Source organism: Medicago sativa, chromosome 7 (assembly GCF_051527215.1).
Source record: "Medicago sativa cultivar Bolivia chromosome 7, Bolivia_mono, whole genome shotgun sequence".
NCBI classification, from domain to species: domain Eukaryota; kingdom Viridiplantae; phylum Streptophyta; class Magnoliopsida; order Fabales; family Fabaceae; genus Medicago; species Medicago sativa.
The window spans coordinates 78,571,527-78,597,604 of record NC_140755.1 but is presented as its reverse complement, the minus strand read 5'-3'; the positions used below and the strand labels follow the sequence as shown (position 1 = coordinate 78,597,604).

Sequence of the window (26,078 nt, the reverse complement as noted above, 5' to 3'; positions counted from 1 at the left end):
TTCATCATCCATGTGACCAACTAACCCTCTCCTACTAACCCCAAAAAATCAAGTTCACAATCAGAAATCCTAGCACAAAAACTCAGAGAACTCAACAAAAAAATGCACAATATTTGATGAGTCTAAATGAAGTTGATGTATTAGTAACTAAACAGATGGAGGAAGCACCAACTTTTACTCAAGAAACTATGAAGAAGAATCCTTAGAATGTTCCTAAAGGTGAAGAGTAAAGAAAAAATGGAAAAAGTCCTATATATACATCACATTTCATCTCAGGTCCCAATCCTTTAAGGATACTCGTTGTGTAGCAATATAAGTTACATAACAAAGCCATAAAAGAACACAACAAGCATTCAAACATCTTGCACAATTTCAACAAAGCAAACATGAAGAAAGCACTATCCAATCAACCAAAATCAAACAAAAAACTAATCAAACAACATTCAAAACAAATTAAAATCAACCGTTGAAGAAACATAAAACAACAAAGCATAAAGTCAAAGAAACTAAACAACCTACTGGCAATGACTAAACAAATTTCATCTTCACTAAGGAGCAGCAAAGCAATGAAGAAAAAGCAGAGCCATGTGATTTGTGAACTGGCATTTGAGCTGGCTGATAAAGATCACCTCAATATCAGTAAAATGGCAAATACAAATATTTCACAATCAAATTTTTCTTGTTTGGTATCACTAGTGGTCTTAAGCTTGCTCAATGCCATCAGGGAGTGAAAGCAGAGACTCTGTATACACTGCCAATTGGGATCTTGCAAAGCAACAGCCACCATAAGTGTGATATTGTAGCAGGTCTCCTTCATCATCAAGCTTTGCTAATCCCCCATCAGAAACTGGTCCAACAATATCACCACCATTTGTAAAGCATACTGGGCAAAAATACGGAGCGGGTTCAAAATTAAAATCAAGAGTCTTAATCCAAGATGAATCCACTGCGTATTCTTGCATCACCCATATCTTAAGTGTAGACATCTCCACATTCCATACACTGATAAGTCCCCGAAATACCGACAAATCATAAATGTCAGTAGAAAAATCGATATCAAAATCATCTGGAAGACCAATCTCTGACATTGTCATTTCCTTTAAATCATAGGCAATAATAACATCCCTTCTGGTCTCATAATTATAAACCAGCCAATGAATAGAACCATTCAAGAACGACCCGACTCTGGGACCACTTTGAGATCTTGCAGTCTTCCTATAAGGCAAATCAGAATCAAACTCAATTTCTTCCCACTCATTAGCTCTCAATGAGAAAATCTCCAAGTCAATTGAACAACGTACTGTGGGATTCAATTTGTAGGACCCCAAAACTACCATGTAATCATCACTTGACATGTCATATCCGAAACCATAGAGCACATTGAAAATACTGTAATGGTCATTGTCACTGTCACTGCTACTGCTACTGCAACTGTCATCGGAATTGGAGGCAATAGTTAAAGGAGACAGAGGTATTTGTTTGTGAACACGAGTGGATGGATTCCATAGATAGAAGTCTCTGTAACAGTATATAAACAGAAATCCTCTACAGGAACCTCCAATTTCAGGACGAGATTCGAGATGCAAAAAATCAGGACTTAATGAAAATGCAGAATCATCGTCAAGCCATGCATTAAAATCTATAGATAGGGTTTGAGAATCACGATACTCTATAAACAAAAGTCTGGTTGATGAAGCAAGTTGAAAATGTGAAGTTGTAAAATGAGGATCGGAAATGAGAGAAAGCCATAACTTACACACAGACCTGCAGCGAAGAAGAGTCTTCACCGGCAACTTCAACAGAATTTCCGATATCACTTCTTGAGGGAGATGCACACTATTCTTCGCCATTTTGGTAACGAAGATAAAACCCTAATTTGGTTTTGTTTCAATTTTGTGATATGGGAAAAGGAACGGATGAGAATGTGTGCTAACTGCTTAATGCACCTCCCCTCAAATTGTACCTCTCTCTCCTTTATTTTTGAGTTGAGTACCCATACAAAATACCCACAATAAATAGGGTAAAATCCCGTTTTCGTGAGTTCAGGCTTGGGTCCGGGTATTGCCGCAAATTTAAATGGATATGGGTATGAGTATGGGTAATGGTACTATACTGCTCTGCTCCGCAACCCGCATATACATATTTATATAATATGATAAATAATTTATTTATTTTTGTTGTATAAATAATTAATTAATTTAACTATTTAAGTTTAAGCCTAAACCTACAAACTACTTCATACAATAACTGATCCCTCTTGTTGGTATACAATTTTTGAAGGATATTTTGGATGTTTTTTATTTTGTTAAGTACTACCATTCATACTATTTTATAAGTTGAAATAAAAAAAATTGAATCATAATTTTATTTCAATTGTGGTATTTTTATTGTCTTTTCATAGTTAATGTACGAGTGATGAGTGCACGTATGAGCATTAAAGTGCCCATAGAGTATGAGAAATGACATTAAAGTTGTTGTCCACGAGGATACGAGCTCGAGTACGAATATTTTTTACAAATGCGGGTATAGGGAAGGGCACTGTAATACCCTACCCATAGGGTACCCATTGTCATCCCTAGTTGAGTTTCTTTTCTTTCCTTTTTTTTTTTTTTTTATCAAAAGGGTGTTGTGGTGTTCAACATGGTCTGAATTTGTTCAGTTAAAATAGCAGGTAAATGATGGATTAATTTCATAGTGTTTGATAAAAGGGTTAATACATTTTTACCCCCCTGTAATATAGGCGAGTTCCGGTTTTCCCCCCTGTAAAAAAGATTCTTTCGATTCCAACCCTGAAATATGAAGATTCCGTCGAAAACACCCCTGGTCAAATCTGGCACACGCCAGGTGCTGATGTGGCGCGCCACGTCATCTTTTTTGATGACGTGGCACGCTGACTGTATAATTATTTTTATTTTTTATTTTTTTAATAAGGACACGTGGCATTTCCTATTTTTTAATAAAAAAATATTTTTTTAATAAAAAAAATATTTTTTAATAATTAAAAAAATATTTTTTTTAAAGTTTTTTTTAAAATTTTTTTAAAAAAAAAAACGAAAAAAATTCTTAACAAATAAAAAAAATGAAAAAAAATTCTGGAAAAAAATAAAAAAATACCGAAAATTTTTTAAAAAAATTGGAAAAATTAATAAAAATGAAAACAAAAATCTGGAAAATTTTAAAAATAAAAAGTAAAATCTGGAAAAATTAAAAAAATGAAAACATTATGGAAAAAATTAATAAATTTTGAAAAATTCATATTTCCAGATTTTTTCAATACCGGAAAAATGAAAAAAAAATCATATTTTTTTTCGGAAAGTACTTGTCATTCAACCGTATAACATGATTTATATACCGGTGTCAATCAATATACATTGTATCCTGTTATTCGGACATGATTTTTATAAATATGATTAATCTTCAAATTTTTGAAAATGATGAATCTTGAAATTTTTGAAAAAAGATTAATCATATTTACAAAAACTAAATTTTCAAAAAAAAAAGATAAAAAAATATGAATTTTCGAAAAAAATATTTAAATAGTAGAAGTTCAAATAGTAAAACAAATATAAATTATGTTTGACTCAAATACCATTGAAACTAGTAGACACTAACATAAAAAATGTTTTGAGCAGTTTGTATGTTTTTCGAAAAAAATATGAATTATGTTTGACTCAAATACCATATTTTTTTTTATCTTTTTTTTTCGAAAATTTAGTTTTTGTAAATATGATTAATCTTTTTTCAAAAATTTCAAGATTGGTCATTTTCAAAAATTTGAAGATTATTCATATTTATAAAAACCATGTCCGAATAACAGGATACAATGTATATTGATTGACACCGGTATATAAATCATGTTATACGGTTGAATGACAAGTACTTTCCGAAAAAAAAATATTATTTTTTTTTCATTTTTCCGGTATTGAAAAAATCTGGAAATATGAATTTTTCAAAATTTATTAATTTTTTCCATAATGTTTTCATTTTTTTAATTTTTCCAGATTTTACTTTTTATTTTTAAAATTTTCCAGATTTTTGTTTTCATTTTTATTAATTTTTCCAATTTTTTTAAAAAATTTTCGGTATTTTTTTATTTTTTTCCAGAATTTTTTTTCATTTTTTTTATTTGTTAAGAATTTTTTTCGTTTTTTTTATTTTTTTAAAAAATATTTTAAAAAAAATTAAAAAAAAATATTTTTTTAATTATTACAAAAATATTTTTTTTATTAAAAAAATAATTTTTTTATTAAAAAATAGGAAATGCCACGTGTCCTTATAAAAAAATAAAAAATAAAAATAATTATACAGTCAGCGTGCCACGTCATCAAAAAAGATGACGTGGCGCGCCACATCAGCACCTGGCGTGTGCCAGATTTGACCAGGGGTGTTTTCGACGGAATCTTCATATTTCAGGGTTGAAATCGAAAGAATCTTTTTTACAGGGGGGAAAACCGGAACTCGCCTATATTACAGGGGGTTAAAAATGTATTAACCCTTGATAAAATTAGTAGACACAACATGCTATGAGACAATCTCTTGAAAAAGTAGCTTAGTTAAGCATACTATGAACAAGCTGTTAAAATAAATGTTTGGTATGAGACAGGTTTATTGATGTAAAACTACCACTTTCATATGAATAAAACTAGAGTATTACTTTTCCCATCCTATGGCCTTCTCGCGAGCTCTGCAAAAATTTCAAATATACTCCTGGTCCAGATTATATAATCCGGACAAGATTGCTAGTAATTTTCGGAAAACGAACTCCGGACCAGATGTTATGTGCTTTTTTGTGTCTTTCTTTGATGTCAAGGGTCTCTGTTGACCGTTATATGAACCCCACACAAGCTGCAATGCAATTGCAGGTTCATAAGAACGGTCAACAATGACCATGACACCACAAACACTCCTACAAAACTTAAAAAATTTGAAGAGAATGGAAGAAAAGAGGTGAAGTGAAGAATGAAGGTATTTGTTGAAGATGGAAGCCTATTTATAGCCTAAAACAAGTCCTAGGTCATTAATACAGTCAATAAAAACGTGTTAGTGGTTGTAACCGTCCAAACCCACATTAATGGCTCTCTTTCAAAAGTGCTAAATCATTCCGGATTATACATTCCGGAATGTCCTTAGCCCTACAAAGAAGTGCCAACTTTTCCCTCGTTCACACCATAATCGCATTAATTCGGAAAATATAACCCGGAAACCAAAGGTGAATTCCGGATTGTATTTTCCGGACCGCGTCAGTGTCATGGCCGGTGGTCTGCACCACACGTTTTTGACAGTGGTCAAGTCAAAAAACGTGTTTTACCACGTTTTTTGACTGCATTTATGGCTTCCCAACCATTTTTCACCCACCCCTCCCTATAAATACCCTTCCAAACCCCACCATTTCTCACACCATCCCTCTCCTCCTCCTCTTCTTCCTTCTACAACCATGGTTTTCCATCGTTGGCCTTTCATCGATAAGGGTCTCGTTGAAAACTTTCAGGGTTTGTATGAACGGTCAATGAGGATGGAACCGCGCTGCAATGAAGGGCGGTTCATCTGAGGGTCATGTGGGTCAGTGTGGTTCTTAGCTTGGCCTGTCTGGGGGTAAGTCTGAGCACCCCCCACCTCCCTCAGGGGCATTTGTTTCTTCTTCCCGCCCTCCTCTTCCCCCCTCCTCCGGTTTTCCTCCAATAGCCAAGCTACTGCTATGTCCTATCACATAGCTGTGGTTAGGCTCGTAGGAGATTAGAATTAGGCTCTTCGGAGATTAGAAATAGATTTAGGATCTTATATAATAAGCTTAAAAAGCTTGAAAATTATTGTAATGTATTGTTCATATATTAATAAAATGAGTTGTTTTTATGTTTGTGTCTTTTTATTTCTGTTTTTTATTTTATTCGGATTTTATTTTACGAATTGTAGAGCTTAAAATTGCAAAAGTTCTGCTAAAATACTATTCCGGATTTTAAAATCCGGAAACATCTGAAGAATACTAACAATACGTTCCGGAATACGAAATCCGGACCAGCGGTAAAATTGGAAAAAAATAGGGCGCGCGAGGAAAGACATAGGGTGGGAAAAGTAAAACTCATAAAACTATAGCATTTCAACAATGGTTGGATTAAAATATGATTTTATAGATGCAGAATTTTTGCTATACAAGCAGATGTAGTGTTGTTTACTTAATTCAGATTAGCAAATTCGAAAAAATGTTGGCATTGGTATGGTTTGCAATACCAGCTCAGAGACCTTTTTGACCTTCTAATCTTGGGCGCAGAGGATGAGTAAAACTCAAGAACTTGTTTTGCTATGGTTTGTAGTGGTATGTGACTTAGTTTACTAAGTTGGTTCTTATGCAATATCTTAAATTGTATTTTGTATTTACTCCCTCCGTCCCTATATCTAAGCATCCAATTGACTTTATTTTTGTCCCTAAATGTAAACCCCTTTTCAAATTACTAGATGCATTTATTTTTTTTTCTAAACATACCCCTAATTAATACTACTAACTTATCTTGAAATATATGAAAAGTCAAATTTTATACACATACAAACAAATAACAGTTTGGTAATATTAACACAAAAAACAGACACATTAATTATACTGACAACTTTTCTTAAGAAATGTGAAAAAGACAATGAGTGCCTACATTAAGGGACGGAGGGAGTATAATATTATTGAGACAATCTTTTGAAATTATGCACCTTATGCATAATAGCAAAGAATACACCATCACTTAACTTTGGACAAACTTACTGACTTACTTACTATGTGTATGAACTGAAATAGCAATATCTTTTGTTGGAAATCCATCAATATAGTAGAAACAGATTTGGCAAGAATTTCAGAGAAGCAACGAAATTGAAACAGATCGATATTGCTTCTCTTTATCAGAATCATCAATAGCAGTAATACGATAAACCTTTTCAACTATATCAAATGAGCAAGGCATTTTATAATAGAATATAGTCGCAATTCTTTATCACTAACTATAAGCATTATAGCAATATTAAAAATATTGTTCTGAAACAAGTAGATGCCTGACTATATAGTAGCTCATAAGATTTCCATAATTACCAGATTGACATACCCCTTTGAATTACTCCAAGTGTTGGATTATCAAAAAGTAAACAGAAAAACTAAGTTTTCCTTTCAATGGTTTACCACCTACTTTTCCATGTGGTCCTTAATGAGTCGATTACTTGATAGATTTATATCATATTCGAAATTGAAATAGGTTATGTAGTTCTGCAACTTATGGGTGTTATACAATAAACATCTGATATGCAATTTCATCAGCAAAATAAGGAGAAAGAGTTCATCTGATTTGCATTTACAAGTCGAACTTTGATTCATTCACGGTTGTAGCTCTGCTAGCTGTAGGTTATCATGAATCAAATCCTCTGCAGCGAGGAGTGATTGAGGGAAATGGTTATGCTCAGTGCATCCATTCAGCAATTGCTTCTTATTACGAATTATTTTTGAAAGGATATAAAAAAAATAGGAGTAAAATAAAACAGTAAAGGAGAGTAAGATCGTTTTTCACAAAAAGTATAAAATAATTGGATTGATCAAGCACCAAATCATACGATATATAAATAAAAAGCATTTGAATTAAGAAAAATATAAAATCGATTGCATCAGCGAAAAGAAACTCAGCAAGCTAATTAACAATAGTGGCAAGCACTCAGAGCTTAAGAAGCATTCTTCATTAGAATTGGAAATCATTTATGCGTGCTAGTATCAAAGGCAATTAAATATTTTGGAAAATGAGTGAAACTTTTGTTTTTTGAATCCTCAAAAGTCAATACATCAAAAGCCTTTAAAAACGTCTAAAACCCCATTTTTTGACATAGAATTCTTTGGAACAAGGTATCTTTTGAGGTTACCATACCCTTTGAAACCACCAGTCCATCACACCACCCCTACCTTCATTCTAATACTCATCATCCATGTAACCAACTAACCCCCTGTTACTGACCCCAAAAATCAAGTTAACAATCAGAAATCCTAGCACGGAAACTAGAGAACTTAACACAACCATGTACAATATTTGACGAGCCTAAATGAAGCTTATGTATTTGTAACTAAACAGATGAAGGAAGCATCAATTTTTGCTTAAGAAACTGTGAAGAAGAATCCTTAGAATGTTCCTAAAAGTGAGGAGTAAAGTCCTAAATATATACCTCATATTTCACCTCAGGTCCCAATCATTTATGGATGTTCATTGTGTAGCAACATAAAGAAAGCACATTTTCAACAAAGCAATCATAAAGAAAGCACTATTCATTCAAGCAAAATCAAACAAAATACTAATCAAACAACATTCAAAACAAATTAAAATCAACCGTTTAAACAACATAAATCAACAAAGCATAGAGTGAAAAAGATTAAACAACCTATTGTGAATGACTAAACAAATTTCATCTTCCCTACGGAGTTGCAAGGAAGAAATAGCAGAGCTATGCGATTCATGATACCAAGAGTTCATAATAAAAAATAGATATCAATAAAATGGTAAATATAAATATTTCACAATCAAATTCTTCTCGTTTGGTATCACTAGTGATCTTAAGCTTGCTCAGTGCCATTGGAGAGTGAAAGCAGAGATTCTGTATACACCGCCGTTTGGGAACTCATAAAGTAACGGTCACCATAGGAATGATACTCTTGTAGTTGTCCTTTGTCATTAATCTTCACTAATCCCCCATCATCAGTTGGTCCAACTATATCACCACAATTTGTAAAGCACATTGGAGAAAAATCCAGAGCAGGATGAAAAGAAAAATCAAGAGTCTTAGTCCAAGATGAATGCACTGCATATTCTTGCATCACCCATATCTTAATTGTAGACATCTCCACATTCCATACACTGATAAGTCCGCCAGATATTAACAAATCATAATTTCCAGGAGAACAATCATTTGGAAGAGCTATCTCTGACATTGTTGCTTCCTTTAAATCAAAGGCAATAATAACATCCTTCCCAGTCACAAAATTATAAACCAGCCAATGAATAGAACCATTCAAGAACGACCCAACTTTGAAACAAAATTCAGAGCTTTTAGCACTCCTATAAGGAAAATCAGAAACAACCTTAACTTGTTTCCACTTATTAGCTTTCAATGAGAAAATCTCCAAGTTAATTGAATTAGTATTACTGTAACTGTATTTGTAGGACCCCAAAACTACTATGTAATCATCACTTGGCAGGTCGTATCCGAAACCAAAGAGCAACTTGAAATAATTGTTATTGGAATTGGACACAAGTATTTGTTTGTTGACACCAGTGGATGGATTCCAAAGGTAGAGGCATATGTTACAGTCCAATAATAGGAACCCTCTACATGAACCTCTAATTGTAGGATAAGATCCGTGAGGCAAAAACTCAAGGCTTAGTGAATGATCAGCAGAATCATCATAGAGCGATATATTAAAATCTATGGATAGGGTTTCAGGATCGTGATTAGAATGAAAATCTTTGAAGATCACAAGTCTATGTGTGGGTGAGGCAGCAAGTTGAAAATGTGAAGTTGAAAAATGAGGATGAGAGATGATAGAAAGCCATAACTTACAGACGCATTTGCAGCGTAGCACAGACTTCACCGGCAACCTGAGCAGGATTTCCTTAATCACTTCTTCGGGAAGATACACGCTCTTTTTCGCCATCTTTTGGTAGAGACAGAGAGGATAGGTAAGAGAAAACCCTAGTTAGTATTTGTTTCAACTTTGTGAATAAGAAAAGGAATGCGACATTGTGAGCATCTAATACTGACCTACTCTACCCAGTTCGGTACAATAGTGACAACTCTAGGGTGAAAGCAAATCTCTGTTGCACTGTAATGATAGTAACTTTACAAATATTCCAGAAAAGTTACAAGATTTAGTCTTCAAACCTAATTCTACCCCAAAGCCCCTGTCACGACCCAAAATTCACAATCGTGACCGGCGCACGAACTAGAACATCCTAGTCCGGCAAGCCTATTGACGACACTTGACAAACTATAATTTAAACAATTCTGAATTTGACTTTCATTTCAAAATAATCGCTACGAAAATTTCGACAGAGTATCCTTTGTATTTTCAACATTTCCAAGATGTAAATCCGGTTCATAAACTATTATCATCAACCAGAATTCCAAAGTGACATTTTACATATTTGTACAACTCAAAGTGAGACATTTCTAAACTCCAAATAGCTGCAGATACTCTGATTCAACATATACATAAACAAAAGAGACATCCATCAAGGAAACCTACCACAAAGAGTGACACAGATGAACTTCAAGTCTACTAGTAGCTTTCTACTTTGCTGCTTGGGAATCTGAAAAAAAATAGAAAATGAAAGAGTAAGCCACAAGGACTTAGTGAGAGACAACAACCACCACCAACTAGAAGGGAAACACACAGGGCACGATTATTTACTTTTCAAATCAAATTTTAATTTACAAAGTTATTAACCGTATAAAAATGTAATAAACTCACAATCAAGTGTGCCATGAAGATTAAAAATCTTTGTAAATTTATTAAACCCAATAAGACTGTATCACAACTTCAATGTTGTAAAGAAGTGAACCCAAATCCGCAACTTTAAAGAAAATATAGAAATCGCGTATAATGGAAAAGGAAATAGAAATAATCAAATCCAAATAGAATATAAAATCAAATTCTATTTAATAATACCAAAATAATCAACTTTAAAGAAAGTATCAAAATCTTACTTTAATGAAAATAATCAAATGGGTGAATCGAGAACTAGCTCCATCTCGTTGATAGCCCTCTCCTCCTATTGGTGGCCTTTCCATAGGGGCGGCTCCATCTAACGGATAGCTCTTTTCTCTCGACTCAAAAACAAAAATGTTTTTAAAGTATAGTAAACTCAATTTAGTAAAATAATCAAAATGGGTGAATCGAGAACTAGCTCCATCTCGTTGATAGCCCTCTCCTCCTAATGGTGGCCTTTCCATAGGGGCGGCTCCATCTAACGGATAGCTCTTTTCTCTCGACTCAAAACAAAGTGTAAAACATTTTCAATTAGGGAGTTTACCTCTCATTGATAGCCCTCTCCTCCTAATGGTGGCCTTTCCATAGGGGCGGCTCCATCTAATGGGGTAACTCTAACTAATTGAAATTACGTACTAGGTGCACCTAGGTCGTCGTCATTAAAACCATAATTTTCAAAACACCATTCTTAAAACACAATTCCAAAACCATATTTCACAATATAACGAAACTTCTTTCAAGATATTTATCATTAAAACTCAACCAAAAATCTACTACTTATAATCATAAGTAAACCCAAATTCAAATCCAATTCAAAATCCAAATCGCGTACAAATTAATATCAAACCTTTTCGAAAACGCATATTTCAAAACCACGTTTCACAAGATCTCAACACAACTACGAAAATACATACAATCAAATTCTCCGTTTCAATTTCTTTACTTTATAAATCACAAGTAAAATTCAAATCGAAATGGATCGCATATTAATATCAAAAATCCCAAGAACATATATCTCAAAACCATATTTCTTCATTTCTCAAAACTCATGCAATAGTATAGGCAACCAAACCTCAATTTCAAATCTTTTTCTTAATAAGTCATAGGTAAATCCAAATAGAGTATAATTAAATTTGATGACTTTGAAATTATATAACAATGACGAGAAAAATGTTCAAAGGGTGTGTTCCCGAATTTGATAAATACTTTAACATATAAAATCAACAAAATATCGATAATAAAAATAATTAAAATAAGTGATAATGATCGTTATCAACTCACAGTTATGACGAATCAACTAAGTTTGCTCACTAGCCACTCCTGAAAAAGCATCTGAAGCGTCCGGCATCATATCTGAGCATCAATAATATTTTCTTATGAATTAGAAACTCATTCTACTACTTCACTAATTATAGTTAACCATAAAATCTCCATAGTATATATTCTAACCTCTAAATAATTTCTAAACAAACTAACCATGTCTAAATTAGCACTAATTGAATTGTAAATTGATAAATATACCTCAAAGAGTCTCAATAGACAAGTTTTATGAGATGGGTATTCTTCTCCTTCTTTGGAGCACTAACTCAAATCTCAAATTCTACCCAATAGCACTTGTAAGAGATGATAAAGCCTTTTTGTGGAGAGAATTGTGTTACAGGTGATAATTGATTGCTTAATTTGGAATATGGAGAAGAAGAAAAAAAAATGGAAAGGATGAAGAAAAGGGTTGGAACAGAGAAGAAGAAAAAGGAAAGGGAGTTGGATACGTGGAAGAAGAAAGAAAAAAGAATGATGAGCCTGGATCCTTCTTAATATTTATTTATTATTATTATTATTTTATTTTTTATTTTTTTTATTCTAACTTTTTTCTTTTTAAATGAAACGGTACGTTTCAGCCCCGAATCTCTTTCCGTAATCAAGAGACTCGATCCGTTTCTCCAAGGTGAATCAATGGTGATTCAATCTCAACCCTAGTGTTTGTTTCCAAGAGAATTCTCCACAAACCCTAGTTTTAGTGTTGGCTTCTAATCCTTGTTTTTCTACTCTCTCATATTTCATCTGATACAAGATCTCTATTTATAGAAAAGTGTAACTCGTAAATTTGGAACGGATATCACGCTGAAGATATGTTTATTTGTTTCTTTCCTTCAGCGAAAAATATATTTGCATCTTTTTTCATACGGTACAGAAATAAATATATTTGTTGTCCATAAATATATTTTCAGCAACAATCTTATGAAAACACAAAATATATTTGACACATACTCCATCCATTTCAAAATGAGTGTCGTTTTAGCCAACTGCACACAAATTAAGGAAAGAAATGAAATAATCATTAGACATTACACTTTTACTAAACTGCCCTTACTTTATAAGAAAAAGACAAACTTAAAGTTGCATTGAAAATTGTGTGAGCGAAAAGTTTGAGTATTTATTGATGGTAGAGTTGTAAGAAGTTGTATTGAAAATGTAAAGTGACATTCATTTTGAAACAATTTTTTTTTTTGTTAAAGTGACACTCATTTTGAAACGAATGGAGTATCTTTTATATTTTTAGCAACAACATTCTTCATCCATCAAATTTTAAGTCAATTTCAACATTGTGTATGCAATGTTGTTTTGGACTGTTGAGCCACCACCATTAAACTCCTTAAGTATTAAGGTAATTTGGATTGAATTTGAGGAAGGATTTTAAACCTTTAGGTAAGTTATGCTTAATCATATCAAGATCACTTTTTTGAATGAACATGGGTTTAACTTCCAGGGAAGAAGAATAACTTTTAAAGATCACGTTTTTTTCTTCATTTAAAGCATTGTCCCACGGTTGCATGTTCTAATATATTTTAAGAAAAGATTGTTCTGTGATTAATGGAAAGAAAAGGATTATAAAACCACGACTTTTGGACAATTGGAAAAACAAATTAGTATTGATGTTAACATAAAAACATTGATATTGCCCAACTTCATTCTTCACGTTCTTTTCAGCTTCTTCTTCTCGTGATTTATTTGCAACTACAACTTGTTTTAGGGTTCTTACTTCTTCATCTAACAGTGCACTTTTTAGTATCTTCACTTTGGTGATAGTTAGTAACTTCCTGCTTCATCCATCAGTGCTACAAAAAGATACAGGTTTACGCCATCAGATGCCTTTGTTTTCAAATCTTGGGTTGAGTATGAGCAAACTCATGTGCGTGTTTTGTTATGGTTCTTATGTATATTAGTTTACAATGTTAGTTCTTATGCAACATCTTAAATTGACCAATAAAATGCAATATCTCAATTATGTATGTGTGTCTAAAGTTTGTGACCAAACACTTGTGCCCAAGCAAGTATTTCCCATCAAAAGCAATCATCAGCCTAGGAGCCAAAACTTCACCAAATCTCCATCACATATTCCACTTAAAAGTTCAAACAAAATCCACCACACCACCCCTACCTTCATTAGAATATTCATCATCCATGCAACCAACAAACTCTATCTTACTGACCCCAAAAAATTGAAGTCCACAATCAGAAATCCTAGCACAAAAATTAGAGAACTGAACACAACTGTGTACAATATTTGATTAGTCTAAATGAAGCTGATGCGTTAGTAAATAAACATATGGAGGAAGCACTCACTTTTGCTCAAGAAACTGTCAAGAAGAATCCTTTGAATGTTCATTATAGCAAGAAGTGAAAAACAAATGGAAAAAGTCTTATGTACGCCTCACAAGTCATCTTAGGTCCCAACCATTTAGGGATCCTCGTTGTGTAGCAACATAAGTTACAACAAAGCCATGAAAGAACACGACAAGCATTCAAACATATTGCACAATTTTAACAAAGAAAACATAAAGAGAGAGCACTATCCACTCAAGCAAATCAAACAAAAAACTAATCAAACAATATTCAAAACAAATTAAAATAAACCATTCAAGCAACATAAACAAACAAAGCATAGAGTGAAAGAGATTAAACAACCTACTAGGAATGAGAAAACAAATTTGTTTTTCACTAAGGAGCTGCAAGGAAGAAACAGCAGAGCTATGCTATTAATGAACTGCATTTGAGCTGCTGATAAAGATCAACTATACTCTCAATTATGTTTTGTCTTTTTCCAGTTTCACAATTCTTCCTATCACTTTCCATGCTTCATGATACCAAGAGTTCATAATACAAGATAGATATCATTAAAATGGTAAATACAAATATTTCACAATCAAATCTTTCTTGTTTGGCTTCACTAGTTATCTTAAGTTTGCCCAATACCATCGGGGAGTGAAAGCAGAGACTCTGTATACACCGCCATTTTGGATCTCATAAAGTAAAGGTCACCATAGGAATGATACTCTTGCAGTTGTCCTTTGTCATTAAGCTTCGCTAATCCACCATCAACAACTGGACCAACTATATATCACCACGATTTGTAAAGCATATTGGGGAAAAATCCGGAGCAGGATGAAAAGAAAAATCAAGAGTCTTAGTCCAAGATGAATGCACTGCGTATTCTTGCATCACCCATATCTTAATTTTAGAACTCTTCACAATCCATACACTGATAAGTCCGCCAAATACCATCAAATCATAAATTCTAAGAGAGCGACCACTATTAAAATCATCTGGAAGACCAATCTCAGACATTGTCATTTCCTTTAAATCAAAGGCAATAATAACATCGCTTTTGGTCTGATAATTATAAACCAGCCAATGAATAGAACCATTCAAGAACGACCCGACTCTGGGACCACCTTCAGGGCTTGCAATATTCCTATAAGGCAAATGAGAATCAAACTCAATTTGTTCCCACTCATTAGCTCTCAATGAGAAAATCTCCAAGTCAATTGAACTATATACCGAAGGATTGGTATAATTGTATTTGTATGACCCCACAACTATCATGTAATCATCAGTTGACACGTCGTATCCGAAACCATGCAACAAACTGAAAGTATTGTTATTGGCATTGGAATAAGAGGTAATAGTTAAAGGAGACAGATGTATTCGTTTGTGGACACGAGTGGATGGATTCCATATGTAGAAGTCTCTGTAACAATGCAAAAACAGAAACCCTCTACAGGAACCTCTAATTTCCGGATAAGATCGGGGATGCAAAAAATCAGGTTGTAATGAAGATGCAGAATCGTCGTCAAGACATGCATGAAAATCTATAGATAGGGTTTCAGAATCATGATAATCTATAAACAAAAGTCTGGGTGATGCAGCAAGTTGAAAATGTGAAATTGCAAAATGAGGATCGGAAATGAGAGAAAGCCATGACTTACAAACGCACTTACAACGCAACAGAGTCTTCACCGACAACTTCAACAGAATTTCTGTTATCACTTCTTGAGGGAGATGATGCACTCTCTTCTTCGCCATCTTGCGAGGAAGAAGCAAAGAACGAAGATAAAAACCTAATTACTTTTTGTTTCAATTTTGTAAATAAGAAAAGGAATAATGGGTGTGTATTATTAGGTACTCCCTCCGTTCCGGATTAACTGAGCCAAAGAAAAATAGTTATAAATGCATTTATTAAGTATTGGTGCATTCTCCACTATCATAAATGTAAAGTGGAATATATTGAATTGTGAATGATGAAAGTAGTATTAATTAGAGTTATAAAAGGAAAAAATTAATTAATATTGTATTGAAAAGTGAAATGGTCCAGTTATTTTGAGACACTTTTTTTTACAAATGACTCAGTTTTTATATGAAGGAGGGAGTAAAAGAGTTAATTGCATAAATGGTCCCTATTCGATTTGGTTTGTTATCTTTAAAAATTTTCATTTCGTCCCACATGTACACCTTCGTTACTATTCTTGGTCTTTTCTCTCAATTGCCCGTTAGTGAGTGCACACGTGGCCAATCCCACGTGACACATATATAGGGGAATTTTTTTTGAGATTATAGATCTAGTTTTTTTTCCTTCATCCTCCTCTCCTCTTCTTCCATTGTTTTCTCCTCCTTCTTCCATCGTTTTTCCTCTTTCAAACCCAACACAACACAAATTCGAATTCGAATATGAGAGATTCAAATTTGAAATCGTTCTTTTCCTTTGACAACACAACACAATTTCGATTTTGAATCTTATGATGTCAAAACCTAACACAAACTCGTGGCAAATGAGTCAATCTTCAAATGAGTTTGCTGGTTCGAATCTAAGGAGAACAAAGGGGGTATGTAATTTATGTAAATCGACACGTAAAAACAACAAATTTCATACCCTTGACTCATGATCCTAGATCTACCACCGACTATAACTTAATTAAAAACAATATTGAAATATGAAAAATCCGAACAAGCTTTTACAATGACTCGTCGAATTTGTTTCTTGAATTATCAATGTATTTTTTAACGAACCTATATAACAATATTAAATCTTTTAAGCGAGAGTATGAATATTCATTGTGGTCTTACCTAATACTATAAAGTAATTTATATAGTTGTGCATAGATGATACATTATTCTTTTTTGGTTACAGATGATGCCTTATTCACAACACCACACCAATTTCTTATTTTTTTTTTAAAAATAAAACAATACCACCAACAACAAAATAGAGACAAAATAACTTACTACCAAATTTTGTCAAAAAAAAAAAACTTACTACCAAATAAGACTTTCCATTCCAATCCCATATAAATAGGCAAATTCTATCGTGGTACACTCAAAGATTTGAGTGTATTGGTACACCAGATCATTGAATTAATAGTTAAATGTGTTATTTTTTGAAGAGAAAAATTGTTTTCTATCACCAGTAATTATAATAATTAAATCTTATTTATCAAAAACGGCGACGAAATAAAATTTAATTTTTCTGAATTTTTAGTACTCATAATAAAGAATTTTGATTATTTTTTACAATTAAATGTAAAAAAAATTAGTATGATTTTTATAAACAATGAAATGATATTTTTTTCTTATGAAATGATATTTTCTAAAATACTAATATCAACAAATAGCTCTTTATTTCATAAAAATGATAGTTAATTTATAGATTTTTGAAGTAAGAGTACCGGTACATCTTAATTTGCAGGTGTACCGTAAAAGTTCCCATATAATTATCCTTAAATTATTTTTTTTACAATGCTTCGATGTCGTACTTATTGGTTCAATCGAACGTGGTGTTTCAATCAAACGTGGCTGATTCTTATAGAAACAAAACATGAAAATAGTATCTATCCAAAAGATTCCAACTCAGAACCTGACACAAAAACACAAAACTATTTGACACATGAGTGTTGTGTATTAAAACACTTAAACTTATCTCTTCCTCAATTGGATGTTACTTTTGTAACACCAATTTTGTGTGTTATCTAACTTCTATGGCTTCTCATCTTACTCTTCTTCATGCTCCTCCTCCTCTTTCACCTCAAACAAAAACCTTTCATTCCAAATATATTACCATAAAACCACTCAAACCAACCACCACTTTTTCTTCATCTTGTTCTCTCTTTCCATGTTCCTTAAAAACAACACATAGAGGATCATGTTCTTCATTCATTGCATGTTCTTCTTCAAATGGTAGAAGTCCAAATGATTCAGTGGATGATGGTGTTGTTAAGAGTGTTGACCAGCTTCTTGAAGAGAAAAGACGAGCTGAATTGTCTGCTAAAATTGCCTCAGGTGAATTCACTGTCAAACAAGAATCTGGGTATGCTTCAACAACCTTAAAGTTTCCAAATTTTCATTCTTTTCTTGATTTTTTTGTCTTAATTCGATGATGGGTCAGTACTGAATAATATCCTCATTATCTATAGTGTATAATTTGATTTGGGCACAAATTTTAATTTTTTTTGATTTTTTTTTTTTTTGTGGGTTTGATACAGTTTACCTTCTATACTAAAGAAGAGCTTGTCAAATTTGGGAGTGTCCAATGAGATTCTGGAATTTTTATTTGGTTTGTATCCCAAAATTCCTGAGGCAAAAGGGTCAATTAGCGCTATTCGAAGTGAGGCCTTTTTCATTCCATTGTATGAACTTTACATCACATATGGTGGGATTTTCAGGCTGAATTTTGGACCAAAGGTTAGTTAAGTCTTTTTTCTAGCTGAAATTTAGTTCATTTCTTTTTTAAAACAATGTCTCATAACTTATATGGGATAGTTGACTAAGGTTTGACTCATTTTCTCTACCTTCTTTCCATGACAATTGCATAACTTAGGTTTGTTTGAATCAAAGGGTCCTTCATTGGATAGGTGATTTTAATCACCTATGACATTGACACCAGACACGACATTGACACTATAGGTTGATAGAAGTGATAAATAATTTGAGAAAATAGAAGTAATCACATGTGTCGATGTCAATGTGGACACGAGACACACCTTCAATTTGAAGTGTTGGTTACATAAGTGCTTATGTATAATAAGCTGTTACTATAACAATCACTAATGGTCATTTGGCAACCGTCTCTGAGGGAAGCTATTTCTATCGCAAAAGATAAGATAAAGTCAAACTGTTTTCATAATCTATCACGGAGAGCTATGAAAACAAGCTGAAAACAACTATCATAATAAGTTGTTTTCATGTACTCTCACAAGTGTTTATGCCAACAGATAAACTGAAATTAGTCAATCCAAAAAGGCCCAATGTCTTATATGGGATAGTTTATTCTGTCCATGACAATTGCATAACGTAGGTTTGATTAAGGGATCCCTCATTGGGTTGGTGATTTGTAATCACACTGATTATTTGCCATGACAATGGAATGGGGAGAGACTCTCCTCATCTTAAACTTTACTATGTCAATAATAAAAGGCGCTTTATATGGGATAACTGAGTTTCCTTATTGGGTATCTTGCAGTCCTTTCTGATAGTATCGGATCCGGCTATTGCAAAACACATATTGAAAGACAATTCAAAGGCTTATTCTAAGGTAATCAAATCAATAGTCAACAATGATTGGCACTGTGCAATTGTTTTTCTGCTCCGGCGCTTTTTCCTTACATTGTTTGCTACATCTCCATGTGCAGGGTATCTTGGCTGAGATCCTGGATTTTGTAATGGGGAAAGGGCTTATCCCAGCTGATGGGGAAATATGGCGAGTTAGACGGCGTACTATTGTCCCAGCATTGCATCTGAAGGTTTTCTAGTGTTCTTGGACTGATTTATTTAAAGTCAATGTTTGAAACATATCTTAGAGATATTTCTAAGCTGCTAATGTCATGAATCAAAGGGTTCCTTTCTTAGGCTGGAAAAACTGTTACTAAGATATGTAGTTTAGAATGGTTATAGGTTATAATTGAGTTATTTGAGGAATACTCGAAACTTTAAGAAGCTAGGTAGCATTGTTACCTGATGAAGGTACATAGATTCACCGAACAATATTGATCACCATTAGAATGTCATTTATGACATTTGAATCTATCCATTTGATGCTGTTGAGAGATGCTTGCAACTAAACTGTTTTTTCTTAAATCACTACTGCAGCTTATCTATTTTGCTCTTGATTTCATTTCTTGAATGTGATTATATAGTTTGTAGCAGCTATGATCGGCCTTTTTGGACAAGCTACAGACAGGCTCTGCCAGAAGCTAGATACTGCTGCATCTGACGGAGAAGATGTTGAAATGGAGTCACTTTTCTCTCGGTTGACGTTGGACGTAATTGGGAAAGCAGTATTCAATTATGATTTTGATAGTTTATCAAATGACACTGGTATAATTGAGGTAACTTTTTTGGAATATTCCTTTACTCAGGCGTATGTAGGTATATAGATATGGAAGCAATTTCCCCCGCAAGATAATTGATTTTTTACTTAAAACTTATAAGTACATAATACATTTTTCTCCCCGTAGAGAAATAGATGTTGTCCCATTAAGCAGCCCATGTCTCCTTGGTCCACTTTCGGTTTTCAAAATATGAAATATATGAAGACCAAAACCCAATATATTTTTCCGTATTTTTCTTCTTCATGAAATTATGTATTTTGTAAAAACTTATAAAATCTTTCTTCCGTAAAAATATTAGACTATTTTCTTGCCAACATTCATGAAAGTTTCTGGATCCACCACTTTTTACCCTTCTGTCATTTTTTATGTTACTGTTTACAATTTCTCTTGCTTTTTCTAAGTGAAGTTAATTGTTGCACTTTACCTAATTAGTCAGGCTGTTTATACCGTACTGAGAGAAGCAGAAGATCGAAGTGTTTCTCCAATTCCAGTCTGGGATCTCCCAATATGGAAAGACATATCCCCGCGTCAAAGGAAGGTTACTGCAGCTCTCAAACTTGTCAATGATACACTTAACAATCTCATAGCAATATGCAAGGTAATTTTCTCATTACAGTGATGCAAGCGACAAACTTATGTTCTCAAAATAGGTTCAAGTTAGATATGTATGCAATATGCGATACCACTGAAGCATGGAACTTCGAAATATTAATATGCTGTCTACAATCTTGAACCTGTTACAATTATTTGTTTGTATTCATAATCATGGACTAGCAATTTTTGCGCTTTCTTTGACACTGTCTCCTAAACTTTAATTCAGTAACTTGATAGTTGATACCTGAAACATTAGCTAAATATTCCAGATATATTGTGGAATAGTGAGATAGTTTTAATCCTGTTGTGCAATTCACTATTGATTAACTACATCTAGGTCTTGTATTTTCCATCTACAACGTTTCATGGAAATTGATGCACTTGATATCTGATGATTATTCTTGCTTCCATTTATGAGTAAGATTAGAGGAACTACTATAATTTCATCTTTAAAGCACATATTTTGAATCTTTCGTAGGCTACCAGAACATGGGCATTCTTCTTATATAATATCTTGGTCTTGCAATATACCTAGTTTTACACAGCAAAGATTACTTCTCTGATGTTGCATGCGATAGTTTTCCGGTATGCTCTTCAAAAACATAGGAAATTTATGATACAGACTTTGATGCGTGTGTTGAATAAGTATCAATTCTACATATAAATTTAATGCTGCCATTAGCCTGCTCTTGGTTGAAACACTTTAGTGATTCATCTTATAACTACAGTTCTATAAACTCTAAGTTGTTGTTTCATATATGTTTTTCAATTATCATTAAACAGAGAATGGTGGATGAGGAAGAGCTACAGTTTCATGAAGAGTACATGAACGAACAAGATCCAAGTATTCTTCATTTCTTGTTGGCGTCAGGAGATGATGTATGTTAGCTAATTCATAAATTGCTTTAGTCAATAGAGAAACTTGTTGTAAGTGCAAACTATGAAAGTTTGACTCCTTGTAGGTGACAAGTAAGCAACTACGTGACGACTTAATGACAATGCTCATTGCTGGACATGAAACTTCAGCCGCTGTTTTAACTTGGACCTTTTATCTTCTTTCAAAGGTAATAAATATGTGCCTATGTTTAAATAAAAATAAATGTGCATGTTTGTATATATACCTATACACATGTGTGTGCTTGTGCAAGTACATCGTGTAATAGAACATTGCAGTTGTTTCTTCACATAACCTCAGACCAAAAGATGCACACTTGACTTGTTTCTTTGTTGTGAAATATAAAAGTGAAGAATTAGTTTTATAATGCAGTAGTGGCTAATAGCCTAATACAATAATATTTTTTGTTTTTTATATTGGCTGCAGGAGCCTAGTGTCATGTCCAAGCTCCAAGAAGAGGTTTCATGAGATCCATAGCTTTCACAGTAGTATCAAAGTATCATATTAGATTTCCGGTTCATAAGAATAGGATAATATATACATTTTCACAGGTTGACTCTGTCCTTGGTGACCGATTTCCAACTATTGAAGACATGAAGAAACTTAAATATACAACTCGAGTGATCAATGAGGTATAAAGATTGCATACCTCCCGTCATGTTTAAATTGATTATTTTTATAGCTAGCTAGTGATGGACTTTTCTAAATATACACAATTTTCAGTCACTGAGGCTTTATCCACAACCGCCTGTGTTGATTCGTCGCTCTATTGAGGATGATGTTCTTGGAGAGTATCCTATAAAAAGGTAATTCGTAAAAATATCATCTTGTTTAGCTGGTTAAGAACAGTTTTGCCAATTTTTTTTATTTAATAATCTTCATTTTTCTTTGTTTCATCTTCGACTTTCTCTTAGTATTGACTTATTGACCAAAAATGTTAGTTCAAAGTTCTTGGCTATAGAGTATACTACACTAACCTACTTAAGGTTTGATAAAATTACTTTAAGCAAAACACGATCATCTCTATTATTGATTTTTATATGTAAATAGACCCTGTCGAATTTGTCCATGCACAGTAGGCGATAATATTTTTCTTCTTTTCAATATGTGATATATTGAGAGTCTTTCTTTCTGATATGTGGTGACTTTATCTCATTAATTATTTGCAGAGGAGAAGATATTTTTATATCCGTGTGGAACCTGCATCGCAGTCCATCACTGTGGAATGATGCTGATAAATTTGAACCTGAAAGATGGCCATTAGATGGACCTAACCCTAATGAGACCAATCAAGGCTTCAAGTATAATACCTCTATTTAATCAATTTGCATGGTTTATAATATACAGGCAAATAATTATGTTATTCTATTTCTTGTAGATATCTTCCATTTGGCGGAGGGCCGCGAAAATGTATAGGGGATATGTTTGCTTCATACGAGGTATGTCCATGTTAACTGCTGTGTTGTTAAATCTTTTGGTTATCCACTAATCCGACGAGCTAGTTGGAGAACCATATAATTGTATGAATGGATTCAGTTTTCTCAAGACTTGTTGTGAGAAAATGTTGTGCACATACTAATGGTAATTTTTGTTCGTATGCTTTTATAATGCTTATCGTAAAGGTTGTAGTAGCACTTGCAATGCTTGTTAGACGGTTCAACTTTCAAATGGCAGTTGGAGCTCCACCAGTAAGTTTGTTACTTTGTTGTGATTTTTTCAAGGTTTTATGAAGTCTCTAAATATTATTGTAAAATTGTTTTTTGTATAATTATGTTTTTAGTCTGCCAACTTTTCCGAATATTTGGTTTTGGTCCTTAATGTTTAAGAAGGATATTATTGGTCCCCAATGTCCTGACATGTTTTCCTAATATTTGGTTTCGGTCCCTGATGTTTAAAAAGGATATTATTGGTCCCCCAATGTTCTGAAATGTGCTACAATTTACAGTTGGTTGTCATCGTTTTCTTTTAGTCCATACAATATAATTTGTTTTCTCATTTTAGTCCTTGTAATATCTTTCCCCTTTTTTTCCCTAAAACAAAGAGCAAATATGACATGAACTAAGACAAAAAAATTATATGGGACTAAAATAAATCATCTTGAATTAATTAATGCATATTTCAAGATATTAAAGATGAAAAAGTTACTTTGTTTTTCCACCTAAAAAAAAAGTTACTTTGTTTTGTTTAAAGACTAAAACCAAATATTAACATAAGTTGGGGGACTAGAAACATATTAACTCTTTTTTCAAAAGATAATGATTGATTGCTTGAACTCCTCTTAATTGCATTTTAAGGCTAACTGTGTTTGGGATGGCGTTGAACAACATAAACTAGTTGTTTCAACGCCACCGCAAACACGCTTTCATGCTACCATGTGCTGAATGGCAAGTTCTAACTTGTCAACTGTCACGATTTGGCTGAAATCCTCTTACTAACTCAACTCATTGTGTTTTTATAGGTTGTGATGACTACTGGAGCGACAATTCATACAACACAAGGGTTGAACATGACTGTAACACGCAGAATAAAACCTCCTATCGTTCCCTCATTACAGATGTCAACATTGGAAGTGGATCCATCCGTGAGCATTTCTGATAAAACCGACGAAATAGGTCAGAAGGGCCAAGTTTATCAGGCTCAAAAGTCCTGATTTCTGGAAATGAATCCATACAACATAAAATGAGTACAAATAGAGTTATTTTCTATCTTCCAAGTGAATTACTTATTTAGTTCCTTTCTCAAAAGGAAGAGAGTCAAGCCCTTCAAATCCTTCACATCTTCACAATTCTTAGTAAATAAAGTACAACAATTCACAAATCATTTCTTATCGAAAAAGCTTCTAAAGAAATATAGTATTTAAGTCAATTGAGATTATCATCAATTATGTAGAGTCAGCAACACTATGAATGTGGATCAAAGTTACAAGTTATATTCTATACATGCATTTTTAGTTAATTTTTGCGTATCCTTTTGTAGGAAATGTGAATCATTTTGATCACTTCTTGGACGAGTGACTCTAATAAGTTTTGTAGGAAGTGTGCACTTCAAATACACTAAGGCTTCGTTTGGTAAAACTAAGTTATAAGCTAGTGAAAGTTGAAAAGGTAGCTTAGAGCTGATAGACCAAAACAAAATTTAAGAAGGCTGATTTAGTTCTTATCTTCACATTAAAAATTCACTGTCATGGTTTTTCGCTATAATTTGAAGTCTTGACCAAATTACTACTAGTTCTTAGGTCCTAATTCCTCAGTTTGGGTTTGCTGTAACTACATATTTAGTAAGGAAACACTGCTGCGTAGTCAAGGGGGAATTTGGCATGCATTAAATTTCAAAACAAATTCAAGCTTCAGCCAAAATTAAGTGTAGATAGACAAATTTAGCCAAAATTATACAATTCATCCCTTAACTTAACTTCGGGCAACATTTTCGTCATTTTTTTTCTTCCCAATTTAATCATTTATGTTATAAAATGTCAACATAATTATCTTTTTCTTATAAAAAATTCAAAAACTCCACAAAAAAATCATCAAAAACTCATCAAACTCAAACAAATCCAAATCTTCATCGTACAAACCTAAAAACTCTTATTTCACTGAAAAAATTTCATAAAAAATGATAAGATATTAACATTTTATAACATAAAAGACTAAATTGGGACAAAAAAAAAAATAAAGACAAAATTGTTATCCAAAATTAAGTTAAGGTCTCGCAATCCTTTTAAGTTTGATGTTTATAACAAGTTGGTCTTTTGTTACAAATTAATCTTGTCATTTAAGTCATAGAATATTTACATCGTTACCCATTTTTTCAGCCAACTTCATTAAAAGGTGTTTACGAACAATTTAACATTAATGTGGTAGGTCCAAAAGTGCTTATAACATTAAACATGATTACTTACACATATTTTCTTCATCGTCTTTTTGAATTCAAGCTTAATTTTAAATATAATATGTTATCAAAAATATTATAAAGTAAATAATCGATCAATTTTGTGTCAAATGAAGACTGAATAAAAAACTTATATACCTTAGTTTTGAGAGTGATGATTTTAGACATACCAACTTAACGTTTACGTTAACGCTTTTTAAGAGAGCTTAATATAAATATAAATATAATAGTGTAGATATTTTCTCACATAAAAACGAAATTGTAACTTTATAAAAGAGACAAATCACGATCAACATTGGAGAGGTGCATTGAACGCATTTGAAATTAAGTAGGGCAGATCCAAACATACAATAAAGTAAAAAAGCTTTAGATAAAAGTTAACAAGATGATGTTTGTGCTATATCAAAAAAAACAAGATATGATGTTTGTAACTGTATAAAAGTATAAACCTTCACCTCTAAATATAAAATTTTATTAAAAATTATTCTCCTTTTTATAGAATTTCTTTAAATTAACTCTTACTTTTTTTAACAAAAATATCTATTGTTAA

General features: G+C 32.9%; 3 protein-coding genes and 1 pseudogene across 4 annotated transcripts; 1 reads left to right on the top strand and 3 right to left on the bottom strand.

Annotated features, from left to right (window-relative positions):
• Nucleotides 1–352: 352 nt before the first annotated feature.
• Nucleotides 353–1,985, bottom strand: LOC146908864 (F-box/kelch-repeat protein At3g23880-like). The gene has a single exon (XM_085726693.1). It carries the CDS (start codon nucleotides 1,848–1,850, stop codon nucleotides 702–704), a length of 1,149 nt encoding a protein of 382 aa, XP_085582819.1. The 5' UTR covers nucleotides 1,851–1,985; the 3' UTR covers nucleotides 353–701.
• A 6,293-nt stretch (nucleotides 1,986–8,278) lies between these two features.
• Nucleotides 8,279–12,383, bottom strand: LOC146908863 (F-box/kelch-repeat protein At3g06240-like). Of its 2 annotated transcripts, XM_085727133.1 has the most exons (4): nucleotides 12,014–12,383; nucleotides 11,774–11,845; nucleotides 10,250–10,313; nucleotides 8,279–9,658 (listed from the first exon to the last, which is right to left on the bottom strand). In XM_085727133.1, the coding sequence occupies exon 4, from the start codon at nucleotides 9,656–9,658 to the stop codon at nucleotides 8,561–8,563; it is 1,098 nt and encodes a 365-aa protein (XP_085583259.1). In that variant the 5' UTR covers nucleotides 10,250–10,313; nucleotides 11,774–11,845; nucleotides 12,014–12,383; the 3' UTR covers nucleotides 8,279–8,560. The 2 variants fall into 2 exon arrangements, with proteins under 2 accessions (XP_085583259.1, XP_085583260.1); XM_085727134.1 differs by lacking the exon at nucleotides 11,774–11,845.
• A 1,946-nt stretch (nucleotides 12,384–14,329) lies between these two features.
• Nucleotides 14,330–15,938, bottom strand: LOC146908862 (F-box/kelch-repeat protein At3g23880-like; annotated as a pseudogene).
• A 1,857-nt stretch (nucleotides 15,939–17,795) lies between these two features.
• CYP97A3 (cytochrome P450, family 97, subfamily A, polypeptide 3) lies at nucleotides 17,796–24,595 on the top strand. Its single transcript, XM_085728138.1, has 15 exons — nucleotides 17,796–18,131; nucleotides 18,307–18,505; nucleotides 19,284–19,355; nucleotides 19,453–19,563; nucleotides 19,957–20,148; nucleotides 20,588–20,749; nucleotides 21,529–21,624; nucleotides 21,708–21,809; nucleotides 22,067–22,099; nucleotides 22,192–22,272; nucleotides 22,364–22,446; nucleotides 22,810–22,941; nucleotides 23,019–23,079; nucleotides 23,263–23,328; nucleotides 24,099–24,595. The coding sequence occupies exons 1-15, from the start codon at nucleotides 17,803–17,805 to the stop codon at nucleotides 24,288–24,290; spliced, it is 1,911 nt and encodes a 636-aa protein (XP_085584264.1). The 5' UTR covers nucleotides 17,796–17,802; the 3' UTR covers nucleotides 24,291–24,595.
• The last annotated feature ends 1,483 nt before the right edge of the window (nucleotides 24,596–26,078 follow it).

Coding starts and splice junctions, on each gene's coding strand:
- LOC146908863 (XM_085727133.1), bottom strand. CDS start 9,658: ATGGCGAAAAAGAGCGTGTATCTTCCCGAAGAAGTGATTAAGGAAATC.
- LOC146908864 (XM_085726693.1), bottom strand. CDS start 1,850: ATGGCGAAGAATAGTGTGCATCTCCCTCAAGAAGTGATATCGGAAATT.
- CYP97A3 (XM_085728138.1), top strand. CDS start 17,803: ATGGCTTCTCATCTTACTCTTCTTCATGCTCCTCCTCCTCTTTCACCT. Junction 22,100..22,191: donor TGTCCAAGCTCCAAGAAGAG/GTTTCATGAGAT, acceptor ACATTTTCACAG/GTTGACTCTGTCCTTGGTGA. Junction 22,942..23,018: donor GAGACCAATCAAGGCTTCAA/GTATAATACCTC, acceptor TATTTCTTGTAG/ATATCTTCCATTTGGCGGAG.